Consider the following 25,927-nt stretch of genomic DNA (forward strand, 5'->3'; position numbering starts at 1 on the left):
TTTGGATTACGGGAAAATACCCTCACACACAGGGGGAAAAAAAAACAACTCCACGGTTACACAACTAGAACAATGCCAGATCATTATCAGTGTTTGTCTGCAGATGAAAATGTTAATCATTCAGCTTAGTTGCATAGTTAATCAATTAGTTGTCTACTCAAATAACAAAAAGTTAAGCTATAAACTCTGTGGTTCCTTAAATGGTTTACTGTACTAAGAGAAAATTAACTTAGCTGCATGATTTACTGGTTCCCATTAGCTTTGTTATAGGTTTCTACTTCTCTATCTTTTAATTATATTATCAAATTCTCCCAAAGCAAGGTATGACATCGCAGATACAGCCTTGGTTGTAGAACAACGTTAAGGAATTTAGTTATTTAACATATGTTAAGGAACTACATACTGTTCTAGATTTACCTATAGTTCTTGGGAAATTTTTAAAAATCTACCCAAATTCCTGACCAGACAAATGCAAATATTATGAGATAATTTTCCAAAGTAAGAAAACACCAAGGGTACGCATGTTAAGGATGGGAAAGACCACCTCTGCTTCAAGGCAGGAGAGATGTGTCTGGAACTTAAAACATAGGGAAGATGATCAGATTCTCATAGGTGAAAAGTCTGACAAATCTGACAAAAATGTGCCAAAGTGTACTAGAGGCAAAAAAAAATAAAAAAAGGTGTCAATTGAGAAAAAAATAGAAGAGCTTTGATAATTACATGTTATATTGTATGAAAGAAGATCAAGGCAGCAAATTTTGATGCTCTGCATACCAGGTTAAATGTTCTTCAACAACCAATGGGAAGTAACAGAGCTATCCATAGGAAGACAAAATCTGGCAGAACTTAATAGAGCAGCTAAGAGTGGGGACAGAAAGGGAAAGAACCAATGAGATAGGAGAGAAGAAACCAATCCACAGGAGATGACAAAGTCCTACTTGGCTAGCATAGGAAACAGAAAGGAATGGCAATGACTTTCACAGCTGCAAGGGAAATCCATAAACAGGCCTTGAAGAGAAAAAGATGTCATCGGTAGGAGAGGCAGAGGATTAAAAAAAAAGAAGATAGCAAAGTTTCAGCTGAGACAGATATGGTCTAGGCAGGCAGCTAGTTCAGGGTCAAGAGTTTAGAAGCCACAGTTCCCCCGCCTATGTAATCCTTTTGCCCATCTATGAGTCAGATGACATTTGTCATTACCTGGAACCGAGGGCAGGGTGGGGGTGGTAGGGAAGGGTGTTTTATGTTGTTGCACAAGCACTCCCGTCTCAAGGCCCTTAAAGCCCAGGCAGGGGAGGGGGCTGGTTCTGCTCCTGCACTTCTCAGGAGCCTCACTGCAAGTTTTATCACTCGCGCGTCTGGTCTCACACACTCTTTGGTCTCTTGCTTCCTGGGGATGGACTCTGAGGACAGAGGTAGAAATCTTTCTCCTTTCCCTCTTCCTTTTCGGAATCTCTCTCTCTGAACATGGCCCACGTTTGTCTGTATTTCTTACCGTCTGAATAAACTTCACCACTTGCTTAAGCTGTGTCAGTGCCTGTGCTAGAAATGCTTTTGAGGTAAGAGGCAAAAACCTAGGAAATAAAAATTTTGCTCAAACCTAGATCCCAATAAGATGAACTATAAAACAGTGGCCACCTAAGTAGATAAGGGTGGCAGGGCGAGTGACATCCTATACCAATATTCTTCTCAGCGACAGACCAACTCTTTTACCTTGAGAGTCTCCGACTGTGGCCACCACTTCGCCTCATCAAATCTCTCAGGTGAAGAGTCTCATATTCCAAGTATGTCGTTGCAGTCCAAGACTTCTGCATGCTGTTGATGGCTTTCACAAAGTCGTGGTTATATTTATAAAGCCTATCAGAATAACTGTCAACAAAAGTGAGATATTTTCACATAGTTTTTATTGATGTAAATAGATTTCATTAACCCAATGAGCTCCAAGTTTTTAGTTGTACAGATATCTCAGCAAAACAACACTTATTTCAAAGGACTATAGGCAGTATATTGATTGCTTAATCTGAGTATAGCTATCCTATGAAAGATAATAGGACATAATGGGTTTAAAAAGTCATTCATACTCTTATGTTTAAATGGTATGATCTTCCAGAAAAGCAACCAGCTAAATGCATCAATAATGTGGAACTGCAATGCCTCCCCCCGGAAAATAAAAGTACAAGTTACACAAGATTTTTGTACACAGATATTCAATTGGACTAGTGAAAGGTTGGAAAGAACCTAAGTAAATGTTCTCTAAGGGACTGATTACATTAAGTGATTCTTAATTGGCTGCGTAATTTATATTCTGTAAAAATGTCTAGTCGATTGTTTAGTGATGTGGAAAAGGCTCACACTGTATTAACTTAAAAGAAAATCAAAGATTATACAATATAATAATTTTTGGATTATTTACTATATACTCTGTATGCTTAAAATGGCATGAGATCACTTTTACCCAACTCCATAATTCCTTCACTGCAACTTTATCATCTTTGAAGAGGACAAAAAGATGAGGGTAGAAATCGTTTGCAATGTATGTGTAGTATGCAATTATTATACTTTTGTGATACAGAAGTGTTCCACATGGACATCTGATTTATACTGTTTTTACTAAAAATTCAGTTCTTGAACCATATCAGCACCATCACGTGGGAGCTTTAAAAAACAGACTCTGAAGTAACCAAGTTATACCACCTAAATCAGAATCTCCATTTTTAGCAAGACTGCCAGATCATTCGCTGTAACATTAAGATGTGACAAGCAAGGGCCAGCATTGTGGCCTATCTGGTAAAGCCTGTGCATGCACTGCCAGAACCCCAAATGCGCACTGGTTCCTGTCCTGCTGCTCTGCTTCCAGCCCAACTTCCTGCTAATGCTTTGGAAAAACAGCAGAAAATGGCTGAGTGCCTGCTGGATGAAACTCCACCATCTGGGGAGTGACCCAGCAGATGGAAGATCTGTGTGTGTGTGTGTGTGTGTGTGTGTGTGTGTGCGCGCGTACGTGCGTGTGTGTCTATAAGTCTTTAAAAATAAATTTTACAGGCCCGGCACAATAGTGCAGTAGTTAAAGTCCTCACCTTGCATGCACCTGGGATCCCATATGGTCACCGTTTCTAATTCCGGCAACCCTGCTTCCCATCCAGCTCCCTGCTTGTGGCCTGGGAAAGCAGTGGAGGATGGCCCAAAGCCTTGGGTTTCTGCACCCACATGGGAGACCCGGAAGAGCTCCTGGCTCCTGGCTTCGGATGGGCTCAGCTCCAGCCATTGCGACTGCTTGGGAAGTGAATCAGCGGACGGATGATCTTCTCTCTGTCTCTCCTCCTCTCTGTATATCTGATTTTCCAATAAAAATAAATAAATCTTAAAAAAATAAAAAATAAATTTATTTTATAAAGATGTGAGCAATCCCTAGCTTACCTTATAGCAAATGCATGAATGCAGATGTCAGTAATTCAAAAAGGATATTTACAAAGGAAAAAAAATGAGGGAGTTAATTATTCACTTAATTCAGACATTATCACACCAGTATATCAGGTACTGGGAATTTCAGAGTAAGATTACTGTTAAACATAACTCAATATCCAAGACAACCAGGAACATTCATTTCTGCAAGACAAGATGTATCTGGTACAAGTAAGATTTTAGGCATACTAAATTTGTATGTCACAAATTGGTAGACACTGATAAAATCTAAATCTGACAGCTATGGAGTATAAGAGAAAAATGTATAAATACATGAATAATATTGTCATATTTTCAGTTCTTAACCACTTGCAGCAAATTGTGAAACTAGCAAGACATCTTTGTTTGCCTGTATCATCCTTCTGACAACACCAACACAGGAACAGAAACAATCGTTAATGCACAAGAGTAAATTTTCAATTGTAATTGAAATGCTTTGGGAACATTTTCCAGCAGTGACAGCCACTATTTCATTGACTGACAGAGAAGTAGTAGTTAAACTCTACCTTTACTTTAGATGTTATCATGACATTTAGCAAAACCTCACATGCTATATATGTGCCATTACCATAATGACAAGAAGCCACAATGGAGACTTAAACACTATGATTTTTTGTATTTAAGATACAGGGAGATTAAAATAATACACCTTACTATAGAATAACTGATCATTAAAGCTAAGAGACTTTGAAGGTAATATAGTCCCAAATGCTCATTTTGTAGGTGGGGCAGTGCCAGTGTTAAGAGTAGGGAGGGGCCCGGCGCAGTGGCCTAGTGGCTAAAGTCCTTGCCTTCAATGCCCCGGGATCCCATATGGGCGCCGGTTCTAATGCCGGCAGCTCCACTTCCCATCCAGCTCCCTGCCTGTGGCCTGGGAAAGCAGTTGAGGACGGCCCAAAGATTTGGGACCCTGCACCCGCGTGGGAGACCCGGAAGAGGTTCCTGGTTTCCGGCTTCGGATCGGCGCGCACCAGCCCGTTACGGCTCACTTGGGAAATGAATCATTGGACGGAAGATGTTCCTCTGTCTCTCCTCCTCTCTGTATATCTGACTTTGTAATAAAATAAATAAATCTTTAAAAAAAAAAAGAGTAGGGAGGCAGGTGTCTCCTCATTGAATGAGAGAACACTTGAAATCCCAAAAACAATGCAACAGAACACATACATATAGGAAGTGTGTCCCAAGTGACAGGGTGAGAGGTGAACAGCCTAGCTGAAAACGGGTGCTTCAGAACTATAACCCAAATGAAATCAAAGCTGTTCAAAAATATACCTCCCAATGAGGGGAAAAAGGAGCCTGCACATTGGTCACTGCTTTAGCCAAGCGCTGTGCATCCTCCTGCCATCATCTTCCCTATGTCTCTGTCGAAGCCATTCGTTGCCAGTGCTGCCGGCTTTGGGCGATTCCTTCACGCCCACCTTCACGACTTTGTAATACCATTTGTTTATGTTTTGCTTCCCAAACTCACAGTCTTAAGTCTCTTGCTCTTATGGCTCCCAGTTACTTACAGTAAGCTTAGTGTAACATAGACATCAACTACCCGTTACAGGCTGACTGCATTCCCCCAAAACCCATATGCTGAAGTAATGACCCAGGAATGCTCAGCACGATACTGCACTGGAGAGAGGTAACAAGGGAAAAAGGTCATCCAAGCAGCTCTTAAACCAATATACCAGATCTCCTTAAGAACAGATTAGGACACTAGAGCAGCAGAGACTAAGAAAACAGACTTGGACAATCCAAGGGGCATGGCCTCAGAAGAAACCAAATGAGTTTAAGAAAATAACTTTCTATTGTTTGAGCTATCCTGTCTGGAGCTTTGTTATGACAGCCCTAGCTGTATGCACTGAATTCAGTTATTTAATGTCTTGATTAAAATCACCTACATTTGTTGCAACAAAAACATACGTATCTATAAATACTGTGCAACATATTATTACAAGGCAACTAATAATTTTTCTTTATTGGTAATTTGCAATTCTGAGAGTCTTTACATGATCTTTTAAAAAGTCATCAATGATCCACTGCTTTCCAAGCATTTTGAAAAAAAGATTTCTATTATATTTGTCAACATATCTTTCCAGTAAAGTTTTACAAAATATGACTTGTTTCTAGGCCAAATTTTACATAGTCAAAATTTTCCAAGAATTGATTTGTACAGTAAATCATGTTCACTATAAAAAAAAAAATTAAACACAACTACCATATGCTTCTCTTGTGACAACTTACTTTTCCCGAAGACTCTCAAAGTGGGCCACGTCCATGTTCACATTCTCAGAGGTGCCTCCCACCTTTTTTCCAACAAAACAAGCCCAGTTCCGGCCCAGCACATCATGCACCCATCCAGGCATTGTCTCATTGCAGTAACTGGTTACCATTCCGCTCTCCTCTTTATACTGCAATCAAAAAAGGGAAGAAAAGGCCAAGTGAAATCTGTGTTCAGCAATCCAGCCCATCTCATCGTTAAGATAAAAACACTGTGTGCCAACCAAAACAAAGACTTCACCCTGAGAGGTTACATTCTGAGAATTATCTAGGAAAGGAAGAACAACAAATGTCCAAATGTTAGCATTGTTGGCCAACCAAGCCAACTGCACAAAACAAAACACTCTGGGAAAGAAAGGCAGGGGAAGAAACTAGCATTTTTATAGCAACCTCCACATTTCAAGAATGTTACAGAAGCGCCTTCCTTTAATCCTCCCAATAAGGCTTTTATCCAGGATGCAATGAAGATTCAGCTCAGTGACGTCAAGTGGCTCCCAAGACAGGCAACAGAGCTGCTGAAGTGGCAGAATCCAAGTTCTCCTCCAGCCATCATTTACAATGGCAGGCAAAATCTTATGAGTTCTCAGCTCTCCCATTTATAACACAAAACAAACCAAGGAAGGAAGGGAGGGAAAAAAAACAGAGAGAGAGAGAGAGGGAGAGAGGGAGGGAGGGAGGGAGAAAGGAGTGAAGAAAGGAAGGAGAAAAGAAGGGAAAAAGGAGAAGGAAAAAAATAACCAACCTTAAAGGTATAAACATTTTGAGACTGCACGATGAAATGCAGAGTTGGTAACCACCCTCTAGAAAAACCAGGCAGCCTATATTTTAGGCTTCACACGCCATTAAAATCTGTGACTACTACTCAACTATGAGTGTAGCAGAAAACAAGTCAAAGACAGCACAAACAAATTAACAGAGGGGCCAGCTCTGTTTCAATAAACCTTAAATTTACAAAAAAGTAGGCAGTAGGCTGGTTTAGTCCCATGATGTATATTTTGCAACTCCTGATCTAATCTAATGGATGTTAGTTTTCCTTGTCAACAGAGGCTAGCAAATTTCTTTCTTAAGGGACAAATTAGTAACTATTTCAGAATTCCAGAATGGAAACTCAGTCACAACTACTCCACCTGTTTCAGTAACGTAAAAAGTGCATGAATGCATAAGTGAATGAACCCGGTCATATCCCAATAAAATTTTCTTTGCAAAATAGGCCTATAGCTTGTCTACATCCATTTTAGAAGAGTGATTGTGCTAAACTACACTTCAGGTAAAATTACATTGCTTTCTGTCTCAAATCCTATACGGGGGTAGAGTTAAGGACGTGTGGTTTTAGAATCCAAAAAGGCAGGGTCTGAATTCCTAGGATTCATTACTCACTCAACAGTATAGCAGAGGGGAGTCACTCCTGGCTGCTGATACACACACCTTGCTCCTGTATGGGTAGGCCAGGATAGCCCAGAACTCATCTACTGCGTCAGCTCAGAATGTCTGCACCATCAAGAACTCAGCTAATCGCTCCTATTTCTGCTAAAAACCGCACACAGGGTGGTGAACACTGAATGTTAGAGAAAGAACTGTGTGGAAAGGCTACTCAAATTCATTTTTATTATTCAGTCCATGACTTACAATGGGGTTTGACTTACATTTCTTTTGTTCTTAACTTTATGACTCTAAATCAGCAATACACATTCAATGGAAAGCATATTTCAAATATGGATGTTTGGGAGATAGAAATCTATGGTAGGATGCTCTCTCATGATGCTGAGCACCAGGAGTCAAGGCTCCCTGTCAGCCCTACCCTATGCCAGCCACATGTTCATAAGGGTAAGTAACCAATATTGTGCAGTGTGCTGTTGGTTAGTTGCATTGCTATGTGAGAGACATTGTATGCATTTTTGAATTAACACATCTCTAACTTAACTTACAATGTGTTTCTCAGAACACAAATTAAGTGGAATGGGGCTGGTGCTTTGGCATGGTCAGTAAAGCTGCACCTGGGAGGCTGGCATCATGGCCATACAAACATTGTTCCTGTTCTGTGTTTCTGATCCTGGTTCCCACTGATGGCCTAAAAGGGGCAGTGGATGACGGCCCAAGTGCTTGGTTCCAGGTCACCCACATAAAAAGCTCCTGATGAAGCTCCTAGCTTCTAGCTTTGTCCTGGCCCAACCACGTCCATTGTGTCCATTTGGGGATTGGACTAGCTATTGAAAGATGTGGGGGGAGGGGAGGGGAGAGAGAGAGTCCCCCTTTCTCTTTCAAATAAATAAATCTATTTTTAAAAACAAAGCAGAGCTTTAGCCTGTGTACTAAATTATGAAACCTCTCTATTTTTGTAGAACAAAGACATCTAATATTAGTAATTTCATAAAAAAACAACTTAAACCCCTTAATTTTGGAAGATTAACTCACTTATGAGTCAGGTCTGTGTTGCTACCCAACAAGAAATCTTTCTAGCAATTTCGACGGCTGTTTTCCCATTATACAGGAACCTCTATTGCCTTGGCCATGTCAGTCTTTTTAGCAATTCTGTCGAGAGTTTTTAACTCAGAGCAGAGAGAAGAGATATCACCCTCGGGCTTGGGCTGCAAGACAGAATGCAACTGCTGTGTGTTGGCGTGAAATCCTGAGCAAGCTACTTGTGCTCTCTGCACTTTCAGACTCCTCATGTATAAAACATGGATAATATTAGACTTCATCTCCCTAGCTGTGTGCTTCATGTTGGACAAACTCACTAAACTTACATGATTTTCATGACAGCCTATGAGGCTCTTGCCACAAAGCCATACACGCTAGGAGGACAGGACTTCTCATTTACTCAGTACCTAGGAAACAGTCTGACACTAGAAGGAATTGATTAGTATATATGCAAATTTTAAAAAGCATACTAGGAGGCTGGTACTGTCACATAGTAGGTTAAGCTGCCGCTTGTGATGCTGGAATTCCATGTCAGAGGGTGAAGGTCAAGTCCCAGGTATTCTACTCGCTATTCAATAGCTTCACAGTCGTGCTTGGTATGGCATTGGGAGCTGGCCCCTGTGCCTGGCCCCTGCCACCCTCCTGACTTTGGTCTCGCCCAGATCTGGCTCTTCTATTTGGGGAATGAATCTGCCTATGCATAACCTCTGTGTCCTCTGTGTATCCTTGCCTTTCAGAGAAAGAAACAACCTTTTAAAAGATGCATAATAGAAGATAAACAAACATCATGCTCCATCTCAACAGTAAATTGAGAAACTGAGGAAAGCTTAGAAGTTTATAATCAATAGGATTATGTAAATGCCAAGCTATCAGAGACCCAAGTTCTAACTCCAGTATTACTTCAGAAATGCAAATTTTCCTACCCATATCTTGTAGCCTAATGAGCAAATTCAAGTCGTCTCAGAATTTCCAAAAGTCCCCTTCAAAACTTTTGTGTTCCATGCTTACATGGCCTTCTGCTTAACTAGCAAGAAAGCCAAGTACATAATCCTTAACGTGTACATATGAACTATTCATATATTGAAAGTAATCTAAAAACTACAACTTTGCATTTTTGTTCCTTAGACCCTGTAACAACACTATCCATTTGTGTATCTTTTCTGATACATTAAATTGATAATTATACTCCCTTTTAAAACTGATTTCCTTCTGTAATATGCACAACCTGAAATAACGTGGTTTCTTTCAGCAGCTGAAATTGTCCTCTCACAGGGAGGAGCCACAGCACGGGCTCCTCCCACTGCAGCTTGTGGGACACAGACATTCCCTGTGGAACACCCACACTACCGCTGTTAACTGCCTCAATTTTAATGTTCTCAGGATATCTCTCAATTCTCCTGTTACTGCAAAAATGCTTCTTACATAATTTCTGACATCATCAATGACGAAGAAATTGCCATTCTGGCCATGCTATCCAAGTGAAACGCAGTCAAATACCTTTTCAGCAAGTTCATTTACATAAATCTCAGCCCCTGAAAATTGCCGTTCATACATGGTATAATTTAAACTTTCATTCATTTATGTATTCATTCATTTCTATGGGAATAAATGGACGATTTTCTAAAATTTAAAGAACTTTCAAACACTAGCACTCAGGTTTAGAAAAATACTATCATTCAAGATCTATTTGCTTCTTTAAAAATACCAACAAGTCATGAAACATTCTCGGAATACTCCTTATTCAATTCCCCACTCATTTTTATCAACTATCCAATCAGACCTATCTAGCAATACTAAACCAAATGGAAAAAATGCCATAGGATATTTTGGAACTTAAGTTATTTATCCTAAATTTATTACTTACCTCTTTAACCCTGAGGGGAAAAGAAATCACTTAAACCTTTTCCATTGGTTTCTTGATTTTTAATATCCTTAGCAAATAACTTACTTCACATAAACCATGTCTAGGAGACAGGGCAGTCTAGTCAAGAGGCCACTGCCCTTTAATTCTCAGTTCTGCCACCTATCATTTATGTAACCCTGAGCAAGTCACATCTTGTGAGCCTTCATTTCTTCCTATGAGAAAGATGATGATTATGTGATGACTGATAGTAAAGTTCACTGGATGGCTATGAAGGATAAAGGTGATGCTGAAGTTTGAGGGATATAAAAAGTTATAGGACATGAAAAAGGGAGCAATATAGATAGGCTCATCTGTTATTGTGAGGGATGCAAAGTTATTTAAGACTTCATTCATGCCCATCAGTAGCCAACACCACTTTCACTTAAAGCACTGGCATCCATTATGGGCAAGAGTTCGTATCTCAGCTGTTCCACTTCTAACCCAGCTCCCTGCTCCTGGCCTTTGAGTATGGTTCAAGTCTTAGAGTTTCTGCACCCGTGTGGGAGAACTGAAGGAGCTTTTGTCTCCTGGCTTCAGACTAACTGCTTTGGCCATTGCAGTCCTTTGGGGAGTGAACCAGTGGATGGAAGATCTCTCTGGCTCTCTTTTCTGAAATTCTGCCTTTCAAATAAATATTCAAAGAAAAACACTATTGCACAACATTATAACAAGACTGTTGATATGATCCCGTATCAACAGTATATATTATAACCTGATTGGATACAAAACAAATATGAAGCAGCACTGGTCACTGGAATGATGGAATATTCATATCTAAAATATAAAATTGAAAACAACCGCTATTCTTATTTAATCTTGAAGCAACACTGAAGCACTCCCTCAGTCTCCATATCAAGACAATCCTGTGTTTTGCAAAGTGTGCTAATAAGGACCTACAAGACGGTTAGGACATGGTAAATTAATTCCCCAACACATGTGCCGAAATGGATGTGAGGATATTTTCTGATTGAATCCAGCTAAGCCTCACAAACTAACTAGGTTTAAACATACCTGCAAAGAAACCAGAATCAGCAGATAGTAATGATGCAAACACAGGAAAATGTCAAAGTTTGTTTTGCTCTCTTCTGAGTATAAGTGCCGTCAGCCACATTAAAAGGAAACCTTTTTCACAGCTTCAAATGGGATCCATCAAAGCGATGGTCACTTTTCCATCTTACTCATCTATAAAGCAAATGCTTCAGTTAAAATCCAGTAAACGGTAATCGTCTCTAACACCAATCTCTTGCTCCTCTAAATTCCTCTAAAGCAGTGGCACTTGCATGCTTTTAATAAAAATGTGTCAGAATCTAATGGAATGCTTATTTGAAAGAATTTTAAACACACTGAGAAATTCTATTTCCAAATATTGAAACTTTTCAGTCATGAATATCACTATTAAAATTTTTTTTCATTAAGAAAATGTGAGTGGGCCCGGCGGCGTGGCCTAGCGGCTAGGGTCTTTGCCTTGAACGCCCCAGGATCCCATATGGGCACCGGTTCTAATCCCGGCAGCTCCACTTCCCATCCAGCTCCCTGCTTGTGGCCTGGGAAAGCAGTCGAGGATGGGTCAAAGATTTGGAACCCTGCACCCACGTGGGAGACCTGGAAGAGGTTCCTGGTTCCTGGCTTCGGATTGGCACAGCACCGGCCGTTGCAGCTCACTTGGGGAGTGAATCATCGGATGGAAGATCTTCCTCTCTGTCTCTCCTCCTCTCTGTATTTCTGGCTTTCCAATAAAAATGAATAAATCTTAAAAAAAAAGAAAATGTGAGTATTGTAATTATTGCATTAAGTATCCATCCTTGAAGACTACTTACTGCTAAAAAAGAGTGTAACACTGCTTCAGTCACAAAATAGTAAGAAAGTATATTTCACATAGAATATTAACATGAAATATATTTTGATAGGGTACAATTTTGTGAACTAAACCCAAATATGTAATGCATTAAATGCTTCAAAACAAACATGTTAACAGTGACACTTGTATATAATTTAATATAGGTATATAAAAATACTACAGAATATTTGATGAAAATTTTGGTCATCTTAATCTAATCCATTATAATCATTTACCATTTTAGAAGAGTCCCTAGCATGATGCCAGCTGATTCAATTATTACTTGTATGCATGGAGATATTACACTCCAACTATACTGAGAAAGAACATCATTCCATTTATGCGTTTATGTAAATGCAAATTAACTGTTTTCATTTGCTGTAAAGTTTACAGTGAGAGCAAAAGTCATTTAGATGGGGGAACAGGCACATTTTACTAAACCGCTTCTGCGTAATATCCATCCAAGGGCATCGTATCTTTCCTTCAAAAGAAACCAACTTCCTATGTCAATGTCAAGAATTAGCTCTATGTTTCTGCTTAATATCTAGGCTGAAACATTTATTTTAAAAGTCAAATTTCAAAGAACTATAAAACAGCCAGGAAATTGTTCCAGTGATTTCACCAAATAACTTTCAGGTCTTTACTGAGTAAACAATTGGCAGTAAGAGTTCATGTAAAAATGGGAGACTATAGGTTTATTACCAGTGCTGAAAAGAAATTCAGTTTATAACAAAACACTCCTATACATTCAAAAATTCACTAAGAAACAGTTTACTACTCAGTAAAATAGCCAGGCTTTGGGCTGATTCCCCACTCATTCACAAGCTCTTCAATTGTGAAATGACAAGAAATTCTAAGAGTTCATCTGACCATCTCCTTAACCCACAATTCTAACTAGCCTACTATGTATAGTACAGCCTACAGTAGCAAGCCACACCTGCCAGTTTTCTCCAGGCTTTGGGAAACTCTGCAGTCCCAGAGCTTTCCAATCCTTCTGACAGCCAATTAGCACCCAGTAGTCCTGAAAATTACAATTTTCTAAATTTTGAGCGTCATGCGGGCCTCTATGGGCTCAACCAAATAATAGAACATACATAAATAAATAAATCGAACAAAATTTAAAAGCCTAACCTCTTTCCCATTAAATTAATCCATAAATATGACCTGTGGGTTCACCATATCATCTAAGACCACAAAGTTAGCAATATCCCCCTAAAATATCAATAAAATACCACACGATGTATTAGTCAATTTTCTTTCTTATACAAATATTTATTGAAGGTTTTAATGTCATGCATTGTGCTGCCCAGGCAGAACCCTGGAACATGGATTGATTCCTGTCCTTTAGGAGTTGAGAGATCAGAGCAGAAGACAAACAGGCAACTGGAACATACTGGGATGCTGCGCACTAGTTTATTGTGGGGCTTTACCCACAAAATTTTCTCTTCTATAATAAAAACATTTTGATGCAAAATTACTCAGAGAAACAAACAAAATATATTCAGTACCTTTCCAAATTACATATACAATACATTGTTAAAAATACTGGGTGATATGACAGCAGTATTTACATTTAGAAAATATACATTTTTTTTTCTGAGCTCTGGCAACAAGTAACCAGGTAGTATTTTTTTAGAACAAAGTCAAATATATAAAACAGCAGCATTCTTGATTTGTGTTTCTAGAACTGCATAAAATGAATTACTTGCAAACCTGCACTATTTGTGAAAAGCAAGGAGATGTGTGGTTTATTTTCCAAACACCTATAACACTGAGTGCTGAAGCTATGCAATAAGAAGTACAGCTCTTCAGTCTGGGAGAAACAGTACAGTGGGAACCGGGTGCTGGTATGTCTGCACCTGATGGAGACAGCCGGGGAAATTCATAGGGTATGGCATCAAGGTCCAGAAGTGGGATGGGAAAAAAAAAAAGAAAAAAACAAAGAAAGAACAGAAAAGAAAGTATTCAGGTAAGAGTCAAGTGCTATACTGTTAATTTATCTTTTTTTCTTAAATTCTCTCTTCCTAGAAGCAGACTAGTACGCTCCTGATATCTTGAAACATTAAAATGCCACCTGAAATAATAATGACCAGCAACTAGCTAAAGAAAGATTGTTTTATTCCAGCACAGATGCAGGAATGAGTCCTTTTGGACAGGATGCAGGAGGTGTTGCCCCACAGATTAGATTTCTTTGGGCATGATGTAAATCATCTTTAAACCAAGTTAGAAAGAAAAAGAATCTACCGTTTAGCAAGAAAGAGCCAAATGTTAGTAATCAGTATGAGCAGTCACATAATTAAGAGTCATTGATTTTGGCAAGGGCATTGAACTTGAAGTTTTAAACCCCCTTGCATTTTTTGAGATTACAAAGGGAATGAGAAAGCATCTGTTTTGAATAAAAGAACCCTGGTTTAAGCAAGAAAGTCAGTATTTCTTTGTTAGTTTCAGATAATGAAGCTCTAGCTTCAAGCCAGTCCTTCCCTATAGTGTCAACAAGAGCCAGGGAAACGGATACCCCAGCCTATTGAGCCAACACTCACAATACAGATGGATTGGACTTTGCCAGAAGACTCTACCCCGTGTGACACCACATTCCTGCTACATCTGTTAAGTGGCCTTCCTTTCCCTCTCTGACTGCAGAGGAGTCTTCATGCTGGCAAGACAAGCTCTCCAGCATTTCAGTCAGAAGCTGTGTGAACTTCAGTACTCTGAGACTGATGTTCCATTTTTCCATATCCATAAACCAATCATATCTACTTTACAGGGTTTAAAAAAAACCAATACAATGGCAAGTTCTTGGCTTGAGGGTGACATCTAAGTTTTTTTAAAGTATTAATGACACCCTCGAAATTTCAGGCCAGATATATGCCAGGTCATGCAAAAGGCTACCCTCAACAACCTGGTTTATCCAAGAGGGCTGCTTTCCCCGCCTGCCCCCGCCCCTCTTCATTTAAACATGTTCTCCACAGGACCATCTTCCAACGCATAACTTTTACCTAAAAAACCCAAAGCAATATGTTCTCCTTCCAATAGTTTCTGGAATTTTTCAAAGTAATTACAGGCAAGGAGAGTGCGCAGAAGATAACTCAAATGTGAATAAAACAAAACACAAAGTTCAATTCCTGTCCAGTCTGAAAAACTCATTTCACAAGAAGAATATCCAAGAGAGATGGGAAAAAATATGTTTCACACTGTTCATAAAAACGCTGAGCTTGGGCCGAAGCCACCAGACTTCATCTCTTCCAGCCTTTCTGTTCTGCTCCTGCATAGTCGCTGGTTGTTCACATTCCAAAATGGCGGTCACCACTCTCCAAGGAAATGTTCAGGAGGGCAGGGGACTTGGAGGTAGGTCAGCAGGACTCCTCTGCTTTTACATGCCAGCAGATTCCAGAAAGGACTGCAGCTGCTGGAGTCCACTGCAGCAGGCTGTTCTGTCTCTTAGCACCAAAGTTTGTTCTTGGCTGTGGGTTTAAAAGAGCTCCTCAACGAGTGTTCTATTTAATAACTACAAGACAATAAAAACTAAGGTTATAAGCCAACAAGGATCATATTTGTCTCTTACTATGTAGTCACATTTATTCCAGTTAAGCAAAAAGAAAAAAAATACATCAGCATTATTATTTTTGAGACCATGGCATATTTTAGTGCTGTGGAAGACATTCACAAAAAGGCATTCTCAAGCAGGATGCTTAAGCAGCGTGTAGTGTGCATGCAGCCAATACACTCAGGAAGCGCATGTATCTGAAAGGAACTGCCGTGGTATAAACATAACTTAGTGATGAACTTAAGAAACAGGCTACCTTCCACTCAGTTGTGTTAACACGTACACTCTACACATTCTAAATGTAACCCTGATGCTACTTTAATCTGTATGCTGAGATGCAAGGCTACTTATGTCATTCACAGAACAAATGCAATGGTTTATCTTTTCTACACTGGGGATGTCTCCCTTACTAAGAGGAAATGTGAGGAGGTTTGGGACAGAATTTCATAACCCACATTCTGAGAGTACCTTTTCTTCTAATGGGAAAACACAATAGTGAACCTATCTTGGGATAGGTTTCCGTTACTTCTCCCTCCTAAGCTACCCTTATATATCAAAAATCATGAGAAGTTCTAAAATGAGGAAAAATCTCTAATCTGCCACTATACAGAGCTGAAAGGAATATGTTTTTAGCCTCAGCTTTACTACTGACTTTCATCAGTTATTACTAGCTGCTGAGCAATCTGTTCGGAATAATCAGATGCAACGGTAACACAAGCAAGAAGCAATTCCTACCCAGCTGTGTGGGCCACTGGCAGTCCATTGTGAAGTATGGAAAATGCTGATTTAAGACAAAGTCCAACACTTGCCCCAGTTCCCTCTTTCATATTTCACTTCTACTAAGAGCCAAATAAAACAGGAACGGAAACAATGTTATGTTAAAACACAAGGAAGGGTAAGTCCCTCTCAACTTTATTCCTGAAACATGCATTTTTTTTTTCTATTGAAGTATTAGACATCTAAATTTTGACCAAATATAAGTAATGATTTAAATGTCTGCCTAACCTTTGAAGAGAATGTAAAAAAATGAAAAACAAAAAAACAAAAAAGATCCTCCTCTTCGCACACAATATTCTATGTTCTTGGCAGAAACCAGTTTTAAAAAGCTGGATGGAGTGCAGCACAATGACTCAGTGGCTAAATCCTTGCTTTGCAAGTGCCAGCTCGTGTCCTGCCTGATCCACTTCCCATCCAGCTTCCTGCTTGTAGGCTGGGAAAATATTAGAAGATAGTCCAAAGCCTTGGGACTCGGCATTCATATGGGAGACCTAGAAGACATTGCTGGCTCCTGGCTTCAGATAGCTCAGCTTCAACCATTGTGACCACTTGGGGAGTGAACCAGTGGATTGAAGTTCCCTCTCTCTCTATCTCCTTTTCTCTGCAAATTTGCCTTTCCAATAAAAATAGATAAGTCTTTAAAAAATAAAAAAGTTGGTGACTTCTACAAGGATGAGTTGGCAGGTCTGGCAATTTGTGAGAAAGAGCTACCTGCTCTATTGCAGCCAAGACCTAATATACTATAGCCTCAGATGGTCTCCCTGGAAGAAGTCTTTCAAGGGGGATAAGCAGTTGCAGGCAGCAAGGCTACTTCAAGAACAAGAGCTGAATCCTCAACTGGGTCTTGACTTTTCAGGGGTCATGTTTACTCAGGTCCCAAGTTTCTTTCTCAGGAGGGCAAATTTCCTGTGTGCAAAAGGAATCTAAGAAAGGAGAAAATCACTCACATAAACAATGCAGCCAAGTTAGAAGCAGGAGATAAGCGGAATGAGGGAAGAAGTCAAGACAAAGACTAGAGTCTTCAAGTTGCCCTTTCTCTGATAAAAACAGAGAGTGATTTGAATAAGCCACTATGGAGGAGGAAAGCTTGCTTTTAAAAAGAAAGTCAAAAATATTTCAATGTAGCTCACCCAGTTTGTTCCTCAGATGTGGCAAATCATACATTCCCACAGTTCCCAGCTGCATGAACAACTGACTGATAAAATCTGTGACATCCTACAAAAAGTTTATAACGGCAAACGGAGTCATTAGGTTGACACAAAGCACCATCATGAAAAAGCGTATCAACTTGTCATGTACACATTAAGCACTAAACTCCTGCTTCTTTGCCTCAAACCATCTTAAAAGCAAACCTCAAGTTGTTAAAAAAAAATTTGGAATCCAATGTAGTAAAACTGCATGTTAAAAAATACACTGTCTCAATAACAACTCTCCTAAAATTACTACATTCTACAAATGAGCCCAGAAGGGATGGTGGGAAAATAGCAGAAGATTCCTGAAACCTTTACTGAATAATACACAGTCCATATTTCTCATTATTGATACAAATTTGAAATTTACACATCACAGGCACACAAGTGGGCAAATTCTCTGATAATAATTTTTTCCACTATTATTGTGTTCTAGTAGCAACTTGTTTGCAAATACCTACACTATATTTTCGGCAGTTATCTCTGTAAATATTCAAAATTAGTGTAGCTATTGTGGTGTGGTGGTTAAGTTGTAGCTTGGAATGCCGGCATCCCACGTAAGAGTGCCTGGTCCAAGTCCTGGCTCCTGCAGCTTCCGCCCAGCTTCCTGTTAGTGTGTGTCCTAATGGGTAGCAGGTGATGGCTCAAGGACTTTGGTCATAACCTTCCACGTGGAAACCCTCCTGCTTTCCGTCTGTTCCAGTCCTAGTGATGCAGGCATTTGGGGAGTGAACCAGTGGATACAAGATGTCTCAGAGTCTTCCAAATAAACTTTAAAAAATTAAAACAAAAATATTGTACTAAAGAAATTCAAACAAGAACTTAATTATAAATCAATGACAGTTGCTTTAATATCACTAAATAAATTTTCAGTCATAGTAAGACTTCCCTTCCACAATTATCTTTAGCTCTGGAGTATCTTCAAAATGAAATTGGATTTCCTTCCCTACATCTTCCCAACTAGCCCAATCAGTTTCTTGTACTGCTTCAGACAAAGTGAAATGAGAAAACAATATAAGGTTAGAAAGCTGATTTAATTTGAGGGCACTTTCAGAGTTTTGTTTGTATCATGGAACATCCTTCCTCTGGACAATGTGGGCAGGAGGATGGGCTGCTGTCTGGCAGAGTATTGCACCTGCTCGTAATAAAAAATAAGCACAGTACATAGAAGCATAAGGAAGAAAAAACAAATCACTTGTCCTCCCACCACATCCAGGCCGGCACACTTAAGCATTCTGAGACATGTTCCCTTTGGTTTTGCTACTTTGTGTTTTCATAAAAGAGGCTGGCTACCTTTCATATTCCAATATTTCTAAAACGTGCAAATTTGCCAGAGTGTGCCAACTATCACCAAATGGTAAATGTGCTGGCCAAAACAACTGCCAATGCTATCTGCTGGCCAGATTTGTTAGAGAAAATCCAATTTGAATTTGAATGCCTCTAGGTAAGTACTCATTTTGCCATAGCCCTAATTAGTCTTTATTGTTTTCCAAGAGGTTGTTAAAATGCTTAGGTGCCCAGGATATTATGTGTGTCTGAGTTTGTAACTCAAAGTGACCTAATGCCTGGAGGGAATTGAGCAGGATAAGTGCTTTGAAAATACACCCCACTTTTCCTGTCAAACTATTCAACAACAATCAGTGTCAAGATGTATATCCTCCAAGTCTTTCATAGCTTGGAGTTATACGAACAATATACACATTAGCTCTATTCCAGCCTGATTTTCTCAAGGAGAGTAAACAAGAACTTAGGAAGCCCAAATTAGGAAAAATGTTCATCTTGCAGAGGAGGCTTGAGTAAGCAGAATTAAGCCAAACAAGTTCCAAGCAAAAGGAGTGGTATCAATACCAAGTCAGAATTGTCTTCCTCCTTTTCGGATAGCAGGATGCTGAGGAATGTCCACAGGAAATAGGAGATGATCAAGAACCTAACAAAGCACTCTGTATGGATCATCTACTCAATAAATGCTCATGGGTTGGCACTGTAGTGCAGCAGGTTAGCTGGCAAACCATACCAGAGGATAGTTCTGTATTTCTGCTACCCCACTTGGGGTCAAGCTCCCTGCTTATGCACCCGATAAAGCAGGGGAATCCTGTCCAAGTGCTTTGAGGCCCTGCCACCGATGCAGGAGACACAGAGGAGCTCAGTCTCCTGGCTTTGACCTACCAGCCCTAGCCATCGTAACCATCTGAAGATGAACTAGAGGACCTATCTTTCCCCCGTCACTCTGCCTTTCAAATAAGTAAAATAAACATTAAACAAAATGGGGAGTAAGAACAATTAGAAGTAATTTAATAGAAGGAATATGAAAAGGGTAAAAGGAAATACATGATAAGGTCTCATGTGAGTTAGAAGGTGCAAAACAAATGATTAGTGATACATGAGTAGCAATACAAAGGAATGACAGCAGGTGTATGGGACAATCATTTGTCACAGTATAATATTTTTGGAATGGCAATGGTTTGAATAAATTATGGTATATTTACACAAGACACTTAAAACTGAAGAGCAAGGGTCTGCATTACAGTTTCCTGGTTATTTTGTGTCATATTCAGGCACACGTATTGCTCCTGGAAAGCAGTGAAGGATGGTCCATGTGCTTGGGCTCCTGCACCCACGTTGAGAGACCAAGAAGTCCCTGCTCCTGCCTTCTGTTGAGCCCAGCCCCAGCTCTGCAGCCATTTAGAAAGTGAACCAGTGGATGGAAACACTCTCTCTCTCTCTCTCTCTCTCTCTCTCTCTGGCTCTCTTCCTGTAACTCAGTGTTTCAAATAAATAAAATAAATCTTCAAATCAAAAGATTTGAACAGCAAGCACTACTTAAGTTGTATTACTCTTTTTTAAAGTTATGTTTTAACCTAAAAAATATTTTCTAATATCTATGGACAAAATTCTCATGTGCTTTACTCATTCAAAACTTGCATTTTTCTTGAGTTATATACTCTTTCTAGTGGGTTTCCCAGCACACAGGAGACAAATATCCTGATGCTTGTGGTAAAATCCAGTAGGATTTTGTGTTAGCAAATGTCAGTAAAAATGCCTGATTTTCCTATTATCTATTCAGTTCCACTCTCTAATTTTCCTTAAATTTTTAAAACCAATTCCCATTACATTTATTTACAGTTATACTGGTAAAAAAAAAAAGTTACGGATTGTTTTAATCATTCTACAAATTATATCATCTTAAACTACCCAAGTTTTTAAAACAAAGACTAAGTGTAATGTACTCTATTTACTGAACTTATGATCCCTGCCATTAGGCCTAACTACTGACCATAGCTTTTTTAAATTTTTCTACAAAAACAAAAAATAAAACAAACAAAACATGGCTTTGAAAATATTTCTGTCAAATAGAAAAATAAAATCAGTAGAGCATCATCTCTGCTGAGCGAGCACCCACCTGGACAATGCTCTGCAAACGCATGATCAGGCAGGGTTCCACGAACTAGTGTAAACATTAACTTCTCACCTGCAGCAGTTGATCATTTTCATTTGCACGGAACATTTTCATTTTGTTTGGCATTCAAAAGCACCTTTCTCTTGTCTAACGTGGATACTATCCCAAGACTAAGGCAAAATACCAAGTCGGTTTATACTGTGATTCCAAAAAAGTGTTTCGATTCCTCATGCAGCCACCAGGTAGTCCCTCTGTCCCTATTGGCTCTGGACACTCCCTTCAAAGCTGACAACACAACGGAAAAAATACTGAGAGAGACTCTGCCTGGTCTCTTCTCGGGTAATTAAATTATGATTTAAAAGTTTCCCCACTAGTTTCTGCAAGTCAGCAGAGCTGAAGAATAAAATGTTTCTAAGTCAAACTGGTAAATGATTTATATATTATTTATGTCTATTTAGTCAACACATTTCCCAACTGACTATTACTTCATCCATTTTCATTTGCAAGCAAGCATCAACCTGTGTGGAAGCAAAGGACCATAACACCGTAGTGAATCCTGCTCACTCTGAGGGAAGGTGACCACCTGTTGGCCTAACTCGCCAACTTTCAGCTATTAAGTTTAAGTGCTACCCCAGCCTTTTCTACCTGGGTGAGATGACCCAGGAAGATGTCCGAGAATAGTGCAAGAACGGTGTAACATAGGGTCCAGCCCCAGCCTTCTGATGATCTGTGAACAAGTAAAACCTGGCCTTTTCTGTTTGATGCTGAGAAGGCCTGGCTACAGCACTGAATACACCAAACACCAGCCTCCCCCGCCTGCAATCTGGTATACAACTTGTCCTCATAAATTCTTCCTGACTCTATGGGGCTTCTCTCTTTATTTTTTTGCTCTCAAGATTCCTTTGTAGTTTGAAAGTCATTACATACTTCCTCTACTGTCAGCAACAAATAAATGTCTATCAGGAGACAAACAAGAGATGAAGAGGATCATGACAGCAAATTATGCACCTGGCAACAACTGCCTTAAGTGCCCCTTTGTGTAGCAGTTCCATGAACCATTGGATCTGAGGCAAAGAACATTTGAAGGACTGTAACCAGCTAACTGTAAGAGGTCAGCAAAGTCCCAAATTCATCAATATGAATTCTACTCCAGTTGAACATATCTACTGTATACACTTCACAATTTTTGAAATTCACACAAATATCATTACGGTATTTTAGAACAGTGTATAATAAACGGGTTGCTGACCGCCAACAGCCAGCGTGCACAGAGTAACTCCACTAGCTGAATATCAGATCAGCCAAGCCACTAGAGGACAACTTTTCCTAATGCCCATCCTTTGTTTTCACATTAGCGTATTATGTTACATCAGCCCATCCAGAGCACACAATAAAATGTGAAAATTAACAACGGATATACCATTTACAATGCTTTAAGAGATAATAACACAGTAAAAATCTTCAGGGAATTGAAAACTTTGGATTTCATGGGTTAAAAAAAATTGTCCCTTATGAAACAAACTGCTAGAAGTTATTATTCTAATAAATACAGTCACGCAGATGGAGCACTTACATTATGGTGAAAATTCAAAACTCACACGAGAAATTACAAGACTTAGATGTTACACTTCTTTCGCTGCTTTCCCTTCTGCTGTATTTAAGAGATTCATTCTCCACTTTCCCACGCATGCCTCCAAATGATCAACTTTTACCAGATGTTCCAACAGCTGGCAGTCATATCGCACTTAAAAGCCTGTTTTTATTTAGGCCCTATTTTACATGCAGTGAGAAACAGTTTCAGACTTGTAGATTCAGTTCACTTGCACCACTGAACACCACGTTTACAGGAGAAGTTCCAGTTGTTCCAGAAGAACATACAGAATGGAACATGGTCTCAGCTAAACTGTTTTGAATCATACAGTTGGAAACAGTATATACACACATTAGAATGAACATGCGTTCTTTCCTAGTTGGAGGGAAAAACACGTTTGGCAAGCTGGGTTACCTACTTTTTAGTATAATTAGCCCCTCAAGTGACTTCTGTGCTCTCCATTTCCGCTGGTTAGTTTAGTCAAACAAGTTACTCATACCAATATATTCAGTACAGTCAGATCCACTGATACAGATGCTTTAAACCCCATAAAAACATATAATCTCCCTATCACCCCTGCCTGCTCAATATGAAATGTGTATTCAATGACCAAGGCAACACTGAAAAATGAAGATGTAGTGGTCAAAGAAACAAACTAAGAACACAGTCATACCTATAAAACCCAAGTTTAAATATAGTGAATTATACACATCCAGATATAGATAGATGTTTTTTAATTGCAAAAATCACTTCTTAAAGTAAAGTGACAAAAAGTAAAGCATTTAATCTCTCTTAAGAGAAATCAACCATGGTTACTCTTGTAATTTAAAACTAGAATTCTCAGAGTTCCAGGATCAGAAGAGGCTTCAAATATCAAATTATTGTAAACATAAACGCGTATGTAAACATAAAATGCATACTGCAAACATAAGTGCATATGTAAACATAAAAACTAACCTTAAAGAAGGCAAACCACTTGTAGTCTTTCAACACAATCTCAAAGCCTTGGTTGTAAATGATGGTGAAATGGCCAGAATTGCCAAGGTCATCATATGCTGTATCCAACTTCTTCAGGTGCACAACTACTTTTTTTTCTGGTCGTCCTAAAGAAAAAAGTGCAACAAAAGGGAAATTATTTGGATATCAATGAGCCTAAGAATGTTCTCAAGTATTTCCATTATTTGATTGGGCCATTTTCCTTTCGCGCTACTGAATTTGGTATTAATGCAGTTGTGCAGAAATGTTTCTCTCACTTGTCACCTCTACACAAGCCCAGAGGGATCTCAGACCAGCCTGCGCAATGAGGGTTCCTAAACAAAGCACCATGTCTTCCTACAAGGCAGGGAGCCCCACCAGAGAGTGTAGCCTCTACTTTGGCATCATATCCAAACAGAAAAACTTTTCAACTGAGGAATGGGAGGTTCTAAAAACTGAAGACAAAAATGAGAAGACAAAAATTATAGTCGAAAAGTGAAAAACCACAAATATGACCACAAGATCAAAGGAGCGGCTGTTAGGTCATAAGGATGAGCGGTGAGTCCAGTCCTCAACAGCTCTGATTCTAAAACTTCATACTCTGAATCCCGCCCCTAGTTATCCATCAAACCCCAAGCTTTTATCCTACCAAACTAATGTGTACTGACAGGAACACAGGCTTGGAGGGGTGGAAATCTTTAATACCTTCACTAAGATGAAAAGTGAATGTACAGGCAGAGAGGCTTCCTGACAAGGGTTCAGTAGCCCTCATCTGCAGATCTCCACCCCGGAGAAAGTGCTTTCTTGTCTCGGACGACTGTTTTTATTTACCTGGACGAGCTGAACACAGTGCAAATCCAGATGTCCTTTCTGTCCTGACCTTCAACCTCAACTTTCAAACCAATAAATGTTTATAATGTCCAGGCAGGCAAACCGTCAACCAGTCACCTGGAGTTAGACTGTTACATCTGTCTCAGTGACGGATGCCTCTGACAGTTTGTTCTGCTGACAAGGAAATGAGAGTTGAGAGCTTCACCCATTCTGTGAACGTCCCAAGACAAGAGTGATTTTTCTGACACTGTTACATTTTTCTCCCCTTCTTCACTGTTTTGAGGTTGCTGTTGTTATTCAGGAGATGGACACGTTGTGTGAAAGAACTGGAAAACTCCGAGTGTTTTGAACAGCACATATTTCTTAAACCTTCTTGAGGCCAGGTTTTCCACTTGGCTCAAGGTATCTCTAAACAGAATTACTGAGTAAAAAGTTTCTTTCTGTAAAGATTTTTTTGCATATTCCTACAATGCATGAAGCAGTGCAGAGTTCCACCTCAACCTTCCAAGGGCTTGCAGCACCAACTTGTCCTCTGGGGACCAGCCCCATGCATCCTGGATGGGAGTTTTTTTAACTTCTGACCTCCTACAGGATTTCTATGGCTTTTGTGCTCTGTGCACTTAAAAAAAAAAAAAAAGTAATTATTTGTGTCATATCTTACCTATCAACCATAAAATGTGTTACCCGGCTTTGAGTCTATTCTGTCCTTTCCCCAACACCAGCGTGGGCCTAGTGCAGGGAGGTGTTCAAAATTTCTTTTTACAGAACTGAATTTAATACAAAACATGACAGCCTTTTCTAAAAATAAAAAATAAAGCAGTGGAGCTCCAGGACGCTTTCCCACAAAGGAGCTGAAGGAGAAAGTGTTGCTGTATCCTAAAGTCTGAGTTCCTTTGTCTTCACCGCTCCAATCCCCGACACTGCCAGATTTTACCAGAGAATGAAAAAACCGCAGGTCTCCAACAACCAAACCCAACACAGACCGAAAAGTACAAAATAAAGAGGGGAAAAAAAAAGTTTTGAAAAGGCGTTTAAGTTTCAGGTAAATAGAGTGTGCAGTCGGAAGTTCGCGAGTCAACTTTAACTTGGCGGGCCAGGGACCCTCCCCAACGCCTGCCACCGCAGCACACGCGGTGCCCCGAGGGTGGGGGGTGGGATGTTGGTGTGTGGGCAGAACCGCGAGGGCTCAGTGACAGAAAGGGAAGTCGCGGACGAATCCCTCGCCGGCGCGGAAAAAAGCAAGAGAGTCTAGGGGCGCCAGCAGCTTACCCATAACCGAGCAGTTGGTGTCGCGCTGAGAGCCTGTGGGGCCCACCTGGAAGACCCAGGTGCCCAACAGCTCGGGATAAGTGCAGTTGGCAGGTGTGTCGCCGTTCACGGTGCATACCCCGGAAAATAACAGCAGCACTGCGGCCAGTGGCAAACTGGACCACGGACTCATGCTGGTGGGGGCCTAGGCAGGAGCGCGCAGAGACCCGAAAACGCAGAGCGGCCGGCGCGCGCGCCTAGAAATAGGCAGGGGTCCGGAAACCCGAGGCCCGGGCGAGGCGGGGCGGTGGGTGGGGGTGGGGATAGGCTGGGCTCCGGGAAAAGTCCCGCCCCTACCTGGGGGGCGGGAGAGCTCGCGCCGCCCCTCCCGGCTGCGGCTTGACCCTGACCTCCTGGCGAGCCCTGGAACTGATTCTGTAGCTAAGGGGTGTTTCAAAATTTTGCACGACCAGGATGAATAAACTAAGATCT

The 25,927-nt window shown here is 40.2% G+C and overlaps 1 protein-coding gene across 3 annotated transcripts in view; it reads right to left on the bottom strand.

Moving 5' to 3' along the window:
* Positions 1-25,649, bottom strand: part of CTSC (cathepsin C) — a 38,416-nt gene extending 12,767 nt beyond the window's left edge. Inside the window, exons 1-4 of one of the 3 annotated variants that reach the window (XM_004589817.4) lie at positions 25,457-25,649; positions 23,339-23,484; positions 5,689-5,855; positions 1,711-1,866 (exon numbers count right to left, since the gene is read on the bottom strand). In XM_004589817.4, coding sequence (XP_004589874.3) covers positions 1,711-1,866; positions 5,689-5,855; positions 23,339-23,484; positions 25,457-25,628 — 641 coding nt within the window. In that variant the 5' untranslated portion in view covers positions 25,629-25,649. Of the gene's footprint in view, positions 1-1,710; positions 1,867-5,688; positions 5,856-14,745; positions 15,388-17,333; positions 17,419-23,338; positions 23,485-25,456 lie in introns of those variants that run through there. The other 2 variants (XM_004589818.2, XM_058663715.1) reach the window with 2 other exon arrangements.
* Between the last annotated feature and the right edge of the window lie 278 nt (positions 25,650-25,927).

The sequence above is a fragment of the Ochotona princeps genome, chromosome 4, assembly GCF_030435755.1.
Source record: "Ochotona princeps isolate mOchPri1 chromosome 4, mOchPri1.hap1, whole genome shotgun sequence".
NCBI lineage: Eukaryota > Metazoa > Chordata > Mammalia > Lagomorpha > Ochotonidae > Ochotona > Ochotona princeps.